A 10,714-nucleotide genomic window follows, 5' to 3' on the forward strand; every position below is an offset into this window, starting at 1 on the left:
TTACTCGCCATGATACCACAAATGGTATTACAAATATAATATACTGTAACATGTAAGTCAAGTCACCTAACTTCCTTCTCTCGTCCTCACCGTCACCAGGCACGGCGCGTGGCATCGTGGTGTGCACCGGTGACCGTACCGTCATGGGCCGTATCGCCACCCTCACCTCCGGCCTGGAGTCGGGCAAGACCCCCATTGCCAAGGAGATCGAGCACTTCATTCACCTGATCACAGGCGTGGCCGTGTTCCTGGGCATCACCTTCTTCATCCTGGCCGTCTGCCTGGGCTACACCTGGCTGGAGGCCGTCATCTTCCTCATCGGCATCATCGTGGCCAACGTGCCCGAGGGCCTGCTGGCTACGGTCACTGTGAGGGGATATTTTGGTGGATTTTTATGTTGTGTGGTGTCGTGTGATGTGGGTTTGGAAGGGGTAGTTGGGGGTAGTGAGGTGTGTGTGTGTGTGTGTGTGTGTGTGTGTGTGTGTGTGTGTGTGTGTGTGTGTGTGTGTGTGTGTGTACAGACGGACAGACGTGTTTAACTACTCACAAGAATAGTAAACAAACAAACATTTGACCAACTGGGGCTAATGTTATTTCTAGGGTGTTTAGGGTTAAGGGATAGGGTTAGGAGCTAGGGTTAGGTTTTTGGGTTAAGGTTAGGGTTAGGTAAAGGGTAAGAGTACGGGTTAGGTTTAGGGTTAGAGGTTAGGGAAAATTGGTTTTTGAATGGGACTGAATTGTGTGTCCCCACAAGGTTAGCTGTACAAAACTGTGTGTGTGTGTAGTGAGGAGAGGTGTGTGTGTGTGTGTGTAGTGAGGAGAGGTGTGTGTGTGTGTGTGTGTGTGTGGTGAGGAGAGGTGTGTGTGTGGTGAGGAGAGGTGTGTGTGTGTAGTGAGGAAAGATGTTTGTGTGTGTGCAGTGAGGAGCAGTGTGTGTGTAGTGAGGAGAGGTGTGTGTGACTGGGGATATGAGTGTAGTTGATTTATGTGTTTGCTGTGTGTTCCTCTGCTATGTGTTGTTGGTCTCTGTCTCTTTTTCCTCTGTCTGTTGTTGTCTCTTACTCTGTGTGTTCCATCTGTCTGTCTGTCTGTCTGTCTGTCTGTCTGTGTCTGTCTGTCTGTCTGTCTGTGTCTGTCTGTGTCTGTCTGTGTCTGTCTGTGTCTGTCTGTCTGTGTCTGTCTGTGTCTGTCTGTGTCTGTCTGTGTCTGTCTGTGTCTGTCTGTGTCTGTCTGTGTCTGTCTGTCTGTGTCTGTCTGTCTGTCTGTGTGTGTCTGTCTGTGTCTGTCTGTGTCTGTCTGTGTCTGTCTGTGTCTGTCTGTCTGTGTCTGTCTGTGTCTGTCTGTCTGTGTCTGTCTGTCTGTGTCTGTCTGTCTGTCTGTGTCTGTCTGTGTCTGTCTGTCTGTGTCTGTCTGTCTGTGTCTGTCTGTCTGTGTCTGTCTGTGTCTGTCTGTCTGTGTCTGTCTGTGTCTGTCTGTCTGTGTCTGTCTGTGTCTGTCTGTCTGTCTGTGTCTGTCTGTCATTGGCTCTTACTCTGTGTGTTCTATATCTGTGTTAGTATTTCCCTGTGTCCCGGTATCGTTGTGGAATTATGCAATTATGCTATCTGTCTTTTGTGATGTTGTGGTGGTGTATCGTATCTCTCTTTTTCTCTTTCTCTCCATAAAAGGCAGCCCATTGTGTTATGTGTACCTGTATCTTTCTTTTTTCTCTCCTTCCCTCTCTCTCTTTTTCAGGCTGTTCCTTTTTTCTCTCCTTCCCTCTTTGTGTTTGTCTCTCTTTTTCAGGCTGTCTTTGCGCCTCGGTCAGTGACACCCCCTGGTTAGTTGTCTTCTATGACAACTGTTAAGAGAGATTGACATGCTAGGCTAATGTTAATATATATGCTAGGCTAATGTTAATATAAATGCTAGGCTAATGTTAATATACATGCTAGGCTAATGTTAATATATATGCTAGGCTAATGTTAATATACATGCTAGGCTAATGTTAATATATATGCTAGGATAATGTTAATATATATGCTAGGCTAATGTTAATATATATGCTAGGCTAATGTTAATATAAATGCTGGGCTAATGTTAATATAAATGCTAGGCTAATGTTAATATAAATGCTAGGCTAATGTTAATATATATGCTAGGCTAATGTTAATATATATGCTAGGCTAATGTTAATATAAATGCTGGGCTGTTACCACTCTCACTGCTTGGCTAGTTGCCTGTGTCGGCCATGATATTTTGAAAGTAGCATGCTACACCGGCGCCCGCCTTTTTGCTGCTTTTGCTCTGTGCTTTGCTTTCCTACTCTTTCTATCTTTCTGCATTGCAGCTCTGGGCTGTGAAATATATTTGAGTATTTTATTTGACTCTAGCGCATTTGAATGTAGTGGAGAGGTGGGGATGTGGACTGACAGGGGTTTACACAACTCCAGGTCTCAAGGGTAGATGTTTAGCTTTCTTGTATTGATTTGTCATGGTTTTACTTATCTGTAGACGCAAGTAAGGTGTTGATTGGTTTGAGGGTCTAGGGCAGGGCTGCCCAATCCTCTTCCTGGAGATCTACTGTCCTGTGGATTTTCAGTCCAAACCTAATTTAGCATGTCTCATTCAGCTAGTTAAGGTCTTGTTGAGCAGCTAATTAGTAGAATTGAGTGTGTTACATTAGGGTTGGACTGAAAACCCACAGGACGGTAGATCTCCAGGAAGAGGGTTGGACTGAAAATCCACAGGACTGTAGATCTCCAGGAAGAGGGATGGACTGAAAACCCACAGGACGGTAGATCTCCAGGAAGAGGGTTGGACTGAAAACCCACAGGAAGTAGATCTCCAGGAAGAGGGTTGGACTGAAAATCCACAGGACTGTAGATCTCCAGGAAGAGGGTTGGACTGAAAACCCACAGCACGGTAGATCTCCAGGAAGAGGGTTGGACTGAAAACCCACAGGACTGTAGATCTCCAGGAAGAGGGTTGGACTGAAAACCCACAGGAAGTAGATCTCCAGGAAGAGGGTTGGGCAGCCCTGGTATAGGGCGTCCACCCCTGGAGTTGTGCACCCCGTGACTTTACTTTTCTGACTTGGTACTAATATTTTATTTTATACTCTCTCTCCTACTTTATGTCACCCTGTCTTCTTTTCCCAATCCCTGTTGCATTCTCTCTCTCTCTCTCTCTCTCGCTCTCTCGCTCTCTCGCTCTCTCGCTCTCTCTCAGGTGTGTCTGACCCTGACCGCTAAGCGTATGGCTCGTAAGAACTGCCTGGTGAAGAACCTTGAGGCTGTGGAGACCCTGGGCTCCACCTCCACCATCTGCTCTGATAAGACTGGTACCCTGACCCAGAACAGGATGACCGTGGCCCACATGTGGTTTGACAACCAGATCCACGAGGCCGACACCACAGAGGACCAGTCTGGTAAGAGAGAAGAGAGAGGGGTTTAAGTTCACTGAACTCATTTATGTCCTTACTATATAATAGCAAAGTAAATATATCTTGGCTTTGCATATCGTGATCACAGTTATTGAGATGATTGCAGCGGTTAAGGTGATTTAGATAGTCTTGTATATTGATTGTTCCCTCCTTGGAACTGACTGGAATTAGATATCATTTTGCAAACCAGCATAATGTTTGGCCTGCTGGCCTGATGAGGCACCCGAGCCAGAAGTTTTAGACCACTGTGTTAGTGAATAACTAGGCCATCAAAGATTGGCCTTATGTTGTTTGTAACGTCTTGTACCAAAGGCTTTGTATTTTTAATGATAGTAAGTTTACTTATGCAGGCTTCAAGGCTGCCTGTGGGCACATGAACGCAACAACCATGTGTCTGTCACTAAGAACCCCCCCCCCCTTCTCCCCAGGCGCCTCCTTCGACAAGAGCTCGGAGACGTGGTTGGCGCTGGCGCGGGTGGCGGCCCTGTGTAACCGGGCGCAGTTCAAGGCAGCTCAAGACCAGCTGCCCATCCTGAAGAGGGACGTGGCGGGTGACGCCTCCGAGTCCGCGCTGCTGAAATGTATCGAGCTGTCCTGCGGCAGCGTCAGACAGATGAGGGAGAAGAACAAGAAGGTGGCCGAGATCCCCTTCAACTCCACCAACAAGTACCAGGTGAGTGAGCAACATGGAGCACAAGCGTACACCCTGGATCCTGTAGGTGTCAAACATCTCATTGTGGAAGTGCTGATCTAGGAACGGATTCCACCTATCTACAGTATGTGATCTTATTCATTGTGGTATAAAGGGCTAAACTGATCCTGAATCAGCTTGATACATACGGCCCCAGGTCTAGAGGTGGGTCTGACCTGGGTCTGGGTTAGGGTTGAGGGTTAGGGTTTAGCCGGGGTGTAGACATGAACCTAGGGTTAGGGAAAACAAGGGTTTGTATAAGAGGCTGAACACAAGTGTGTGATTGTGCCTCCTCCTCCACCCCCCACCACCAACCACCAGCTCTCTGTGCATGAGACGGAGGATGAGAACGACAACCGCTACCTGCTGGTGATGAAGGGAGCGCCAGAGAGGATCCTGGACCGCTGCTCCACCATCTTGATCCAGGGCAAGGAGCAGCCCATGGAGGAGGAGATGAAGGAGGCCTTCCAGAACGCCTACATGGAGCTGGGAGGACTGGGAGAGAGAGTACTCGGTGAGAGAGAGGGTGGGACAGATGAGAAGAGAGTAAGAAATGGGAACCTAAAGAGGCATTTCAGAGCGCATATACGAATAATAATACCAATCTAATACTGTCCCTCCCCAGGTTTCTGCCACCTGCTAATGCCTGAGGACCAGTACCCCAAGGGCTTTGCCTTTGACTGTGACGATGTCAACTTCACCACAGAGAACCTGTGCTTCGTGGGCCTCATGTCCATGATTGACCCTCCTCGTGCTGCCGTGCCTGACGCCGTGGGCAAATGTCGCTCCGCTGGCATCAAAGTCATCATGGTGACCGGCGATCATCCAATCACAGCCAAGGCTATCGCTAAGGGCGTGGGCATCATCTCCGAGGGCAACGAGACAGTGGAGGACATCGCCTCCCGTCTCAATATCCCCGTCAGCCAGGTCAACCCCAGGTAAGAGATATGAGGACGGAGTGTGTATGGGTGTGTACCAACACATACTGTATGGAATATGTCTCTTTCACACAGTCAGTCACTCTTTCACACAAGTCAGTCACTCTTTCACACAGTCAGTCAGTCACTCCGTCAGTCAGTCACTCCGTCAGTCAGATAGTCAGTCAGTCAGACTATCTGAGTGACTGTCTGTCTGTCTGTCTGTCTGACTGTCTGTCAGTCTGTCTGACTGTCTGTCAGTCTGTCTATCTGATTGACTGACTGACTGACTGACTGACTGCCTGCCTGCCTGCCTGCCTGCCTGCCTGTCAGTCAGTCAGTCACCTCACGCACTCAAAAACTCAGTCAGTCAGTCACATCCAAATGCTTGAATGCACTTATTCACCAAAAACACTCACTGCATTTCTGTGTGTGTGTGTGTGTGTGTGTGTGTGTGTATCAGCGATAGCAAACACTCACTGTCTTCCTGCGTGTGTGTTTTCCAGGGATGCCAAGGCGTGTGTGATCCACGGAACAGACCTGAAGGATCTGTCTCAGGATCAGATGGATGAGATCCTGAGGAACCACACTGAGATTGTGTTCGCCAGGACCTCCCCCCAGCAGAAACTCATCATCGTGGAGGGTTGCCAGAGACAGGTGAGGCACACACACACGCACGCACGCACGCATGCACGCACGCATGCACGCACGCACACACACACACACACACACGTACACACTTCCTACATATTCTGTTATACAGTAGTAGATAAAGAGGCTTTTCATAATATTCACTACCCCCCCCCCCCCCCCCCCCCCCCCCTTCCTGCCTCTCAGGGTGCCATTGTGGCTGTGACTGGTGATGGTGTGAATGACTCTCCCGCCCTGAAGAAGGCTGACATCGGCGTCGCCATGGGGATCTCCGGCTCAGACGTGTCCAAACAAGCCGCTGACATGATCCTGCTGGATGACAACTTTGCCTCCATCGTCACCGGAGTGGAAGAGGGTGAGAGAGATGGAGGGAGGGAAGGAGTGAGGGAAGAAGAAAGGGAGGGAGGGTAAAAAGTGGATATTAGCAGGGAGGAAAAAGGGTAGGGGCGGATAGAGGTATACATATGTTGAATCTTAATTAGATCACCCTGTGGCAGGAGAACTTTCATGCAATACAGGAAATGTAAAACTTTTAATGTATTTGAGGTTTTAAAAAGGCTTCTGAAGTTTTACATTTCAGACTTGATTTTCCCTTACGAAAAATGTATCATCCAATACAAAATGTTTTATGTTTTCCTGTGACTGCAGGATTATTTTCCTGCTGTATCAAACTGGCTCAAATTAAGATCATACATCTGTAGGGAGGAAGAAAACGAAGGAGAGAAAGAGGGTGGTATGAATGACAGGTAGGATGGAGAGAGTTAAAAAAAGGTCAGCGAGAAGAGAGGAAGGAGGGGTAATGGAATATTGGGAGACGAAAGAAAAGGTGCTGGTTAGAAAGGTAACTTATCTGTAATATGAGCCCATTGTTTGAAAATAAAATATATAATGATGTCGTCCTGGGGTAGCCTATACAAGCCCTTTCTCTTGTGTCCCTCCAGGCCGTCTGATCTTTGACAACCTGAAGAAGTCCATTGCCTACACCTTGACCAGTAACATCCCTGAGATCACCCCCTTCCTCTTCTTCATCCTGGTCAACATCCCACTCCCCTTAGGGACCATCACCATCCTCTGTATCGACCTGGGAACCGACATGGTGAGATACACACACACATGCATGGCTCACGAACACACAGGCAAATTGTAGTTTGTTCAATTCATACACTATGAAGATTAAAAATACAATTTGAAATGAAGGTCGTCTGATCCAAGTGTGTGGTTTGTGTGGTTTGGTCTGTTGTCCTTTGCACCACAATGTGAGGCAGTGTATTGATATCCACTGTCTTCTCCTAACCCTAATTTATGTCTACAGGTGCCTGCGATCTCTCTGGCCTACGAGGCAGCAGAGAGTGACATCATGAAGAGACAGCCCAGGAACCCAGCCAGGGACAAACTGGTGAACGAGAGGCTGATCAGTATCGCCTACGGACAGATTGGTGGGTCTTTAAAAGTCTATCTCTGTGTTCAGGTTGTCCGTCTGTGTTGGATTGATTCCCGGCCTAATTCTAATTCTATGGGCATAGTAGATAAAGCTAACACATCTTCCTCTCCTCCCTCTGTCTCTGTAGGGATGATCCAGGCTCTGGGAGGGTTCTTCTCCTATTTTGTGATCCTGGCGGAGAACGGTTTCCTTCCCTCTTTATTGGTGGGCATCAGGCTAAACTGGGACGACCGTTCGAACAACGACCTAGAGGACAGCTACGGACAGCAATGGGTATGCTAGATTGCCTCTTTTTTTTCTCCGTTTTCATGTTTTTTTCCCTTCCAGTTTCTTTCTTTCTCTCTTTTTTCTTTGCTTGCTCGTCTTTACTCACTCACTTTTACCACTCTTTCATCTTATTTTCTTTCATCCAGTCCTTATTAGTCTTATAAAATGAATTGCTTTCTTGGTCATCGCGACAACTTTCCACTTAGTCATCACCACCACTTTCCACTTAGTCATCACCACCTCTTTCCACTTAGTCATCACCACCACTTTCCACTTAGTCATCACCACCACCTTCCACTTAGTCATCAACCACCACTTTACACTTAGTCATCACCACCACTTTCCACTTAGTCATCACCACCTTCCACTTAGTCATCACCACCACCTTCCACTTAGTCATCACCACCACTTTCCACTTAGTCATCACCACCACTTTCCACTTAGTCATCACCAGCACTTTCCACTTAGTCATCACCACCACCTTCCACTTAGTCATCACCACCACCTTCCACTTAGTCATCACCACCACTTTCCACTTAGTCATCACCACCACTTTCCACTTAGTCATCACCACCTCTTTCCACTTAGTCATCACCACCACTTTCCACTTAGTCATCACCACCACCTTCCACTTCGTCATCTCTACCTCTGCTCTCGTTCACTCTTTAACCCTCCTCCGTTGTGATTTTCTCTCCCTCCCATGCCAGACCTATGAACAGAGGAAGATAGTGGAGTACACCTGTCACACAGCCTTCTTCGTCAGTATTGTGGTTGTACAGTGGGCTGATGTCATCATCTGCAAGACCAGGCGCAACTCTGTCTTCCAGCAGGGCATGAGGTCAGAACCCTTTATCTTTGCGTCTGTCATCTAATGACACATACTTTAGCATGACTAAATAACAGACCTCTTCTTTTCTCCATTTAGGTAAACCATGTGTTTTGTAGGGTTATGAAGCCCCTCTACGTTATGTCTCTCATAGCTAGGATAAATGTTGAGATTAATTCTTTGTTTGTTTACAGGAATAAGATCCTGATATTTGGGCTGTTTGAGGAGACAGCTCTGGCTGCCTTCCTGTCCTACACCCCAGGCATGGACGTGGCTCTCAGGATGTACCCCCTCAAGTCAGTACTGTACACCAGCCTCTCTGCCCTCATTCCCACACAGCAACAGCACCCTCTACTGAGTGATGTTTATATAGCAGTGATTTATCAGTAATGTACCAATGTGTGGACTGGAGATTATTTCAATCCAAGAATGGGGGGGATCCTCTTTAAGGACAATTATTGATTCAACTGAATGGCACTCTGGCTGTAACTAAAACGTGTATTTTTCTTCTATGTTCTCTCCACCCGTCTCTTTCTCTCTCAGGCCCAGCTGGTGGTTCTGTGCGTTCCCGTACAGTTTCCTCATCTTCGTTTACGATGAGATCCGAAAACTCATCCTGCGTCGGAACCCCGGAGGTACTACTCTCTCACAAACACACTTAGTGTACTCACACAAATCTATAGCACAATGTACTACAGTACCCATAATAACATTTACTAAGATAGAACCAGATATTTTTTTTAGAGCATTGTGGGTACTGTTGTACATCATGCTACAAAATGCACAAACCCACGCAAACTCACATACAAACATGTAGAAAAGACATGCACGTTTGCATACACTAAACCAGGGTTCTCCAACCCTGTTTTGGGAGAGCTACCCTCCTGTAGGTTTTCACTCCAACCCCAGTTGTAACTACACTGATTCAGTTTATCAACCAGCTAATTATTGGAATCGGGTGTGCTAGATTAGGTTTGGAGCAAAAACCTATTGGACGGTAGCTCTCCAGGAACAGGATTGGAGAGCCCTGCACTAAAACCATCTTAGGGGAATTCAAGTTTCCTTTGATACAAATGTTTTCTATTTCAATTTAAAAAATGATTTCTTTCTTTCTATTCTGTTCCCTTTCTATTCTGTTCCCTTTCTATTCTGTTCCCTTTCTATTCTGTTCCCTTTCTCTCTGTTCCCTTTCTATTCTGTTCCCTTTCTCTCCAGGCTGGGTGGAAAAAGAGACATACTATTAAATTATCAAACCATTCTTCCTCCCCTAAAATGCATTCCCCTCTTCCTCTCCTCCCTACCCATCCCTCTAATCACATACCAACCACACGAGAAACCACATCTGAAAACTCCTCCGTTCCCCATCCTGTATGTTCCTCCAACATCGCCTTGAGGAACAAAGAACCAACTACAGAGAAGGAGAGGAACGGGATGATCACGCCAAATCCCTGCTCCCCTCTCTGTCTCGCTGACTTTTTTTTCTACCCAAAGACCACAGCATAGTCAATACTGTTTACTGTTATAATAACACTGTTCATAAATGTGCTAATACACTAATGTACAAAATGCCGGTGTAACTCGTCTCTATCAATAACAAAATGGCGGCTGCATCTAGATCCCACGGTGAGCGCTGTGGCGTCGTTGTCACCCGTTCTACCCTGACGTCCCCTCTTGACACTCTCACTCCTTCCACCAATCTTCGACTTAACGTTCCCCTGCCGCCACTCCCGTAAACGTGGAACACTCCCTCCCTCTACAGGGGGAAAAAATGTCCCTCCTCCTTCCTGTTCCCCTCCCCTCCCTCTTCCTCCTGTTTTGCCAATGTTGTTGTTTTATATTAGAAGACTGAGTGTTTTTTTTTTAAACAATAGTTGGTAACATTTCTGTGTTTCTTTTTTTAATGCTAGCAGCGGCTCTGAGAGCTACTTGTCTGTGAGAACTGTGCGACCTCCCCTGTCCTTGTAAACTTCCCCCCTCACTCCCCCCAACTCACCCCTGTTGAAAAAAATATAACATTCTTTCTGTCTCCTAGGAGAAAGAGATTTCTCTCCAATTTCATTATTTAAATAAGTGAAAAATGCAATTAAGCACTGTACCGTATATGCAAAACAGCAGCAAAACAATTTATAAAAAACAAGGATCCCCCTTGCTTTTCAGTTTGGTCTCAGTTAGTTGTTTAGCATGTGGGGTTTGGCAGAGAAAGACTGTAAATACATCTTTCATACTATCAATGCTCCTGATACTACTTTAAGGCAGACAGAATGTCTCGACTTACATACCAGGGGGATTGAAGGGTTGTCTGCAATGAGGTGCGTTGGGAGCGCCGATAGTGAGTGAGCAACACTTCTTACTACACTTATTTTCACACAGCACACAATTATGCTGCTCTACCCACTCACTCGTCGTGGTTGGGCAAATCAAATAAAAAAGAATACAAAAAGGCCATAAAGAAAAATAAAATCATGGCAATATGCTATTGAATAATATAGGTATCCAG

General features: G+C 46.6%; 1 protein-coding gene across 3 annotated transcripts in view; it reads left to right on the forward strand.

The window, feature by feature from the left end:
* LOC110488366 (sodium/potassium-transporting ATPase subunit alpha-3) overlaps window positions 1-10,366 on the forward strand; it is a 31,458-nt gene extending 21,092 nt beyond the window's left edge. For 2 of the 3 annotated variants that reach the window (XM_036970873.2, XM_036970874.2), the window contains exons 9-22: window positions 100-368; window positions 3,211-3,409; window positions 3,853-4,097; window positions 4,437-4,629; window positions 4,741-5,053; window positions 5,539-5,689; window positions 5,870-6,038; window positions 6,625-6,779; window positions 6,996-7,119; window positions 7,252-7,397; window positions 8,099-8,229; window positions 8,412-8,513; window positions 8,761-8,852; window positions 9,433-10,366. In XM_036970873.2, the coding sequence (XP_036826768.1) occupies window positions 100-368; window positions 3,211-3,409; window positions 3,853-4,097; window positions 4,437-4,629; window positions 4,741-5,053; window positions 5,539-5,689; window positions 5,870-6,038; window positions 6,625-6,779; window positions 6,996-7,119; window positions 7,252-7,397; window positions 8,099-8,229; window positions 8,412-8,513; window positions 8,761-8,852; window positions 9,433-9,461 (2,318 nt within the window). In that variant the 3' untranslated portion in view covers window positions 9,462-10,366. Of the gene's footprint in view, window positions 1-99; window positions 369-1,636; window positions 1,820-3,210; window positions 3,410-3,852; window positions 4,098-4,436; window positions 4,630-4,740; window positions 5,054-5,538; window positions 5,690-5,869; window positions 6,039-6,624; window positions 6,780-6,995; window positions 7,120-7,251; window positions 7,398-8,098; window positions 8,230-8,411; window positions 8,514-8,760; window positions 8,853-9,432 lie in introns of those variants that run through there. The other variant, XM_036970875.2, reaches the window with a different exon arrangement.
* Window positions 10,367-10,714: the final 348 nt, after the last annotated feature.

This window comes from Oncorhynchus mykiss, chromosome 30 (genome assembly GCF_057628025.1).
Source record: "Oncorhynchus mykiss isolate SJ-2025 chromosome 30, ASM5762802v1, whole genome shotgun sequence".
NCBI classification, from domain to species: domain Eukaryota; kingdom Metazoa; phylum Chordata; class Actinopteri; order Salmoniformes; family Salmonidae; genus Oncorhynchus; species Oncorhynchus mykiss.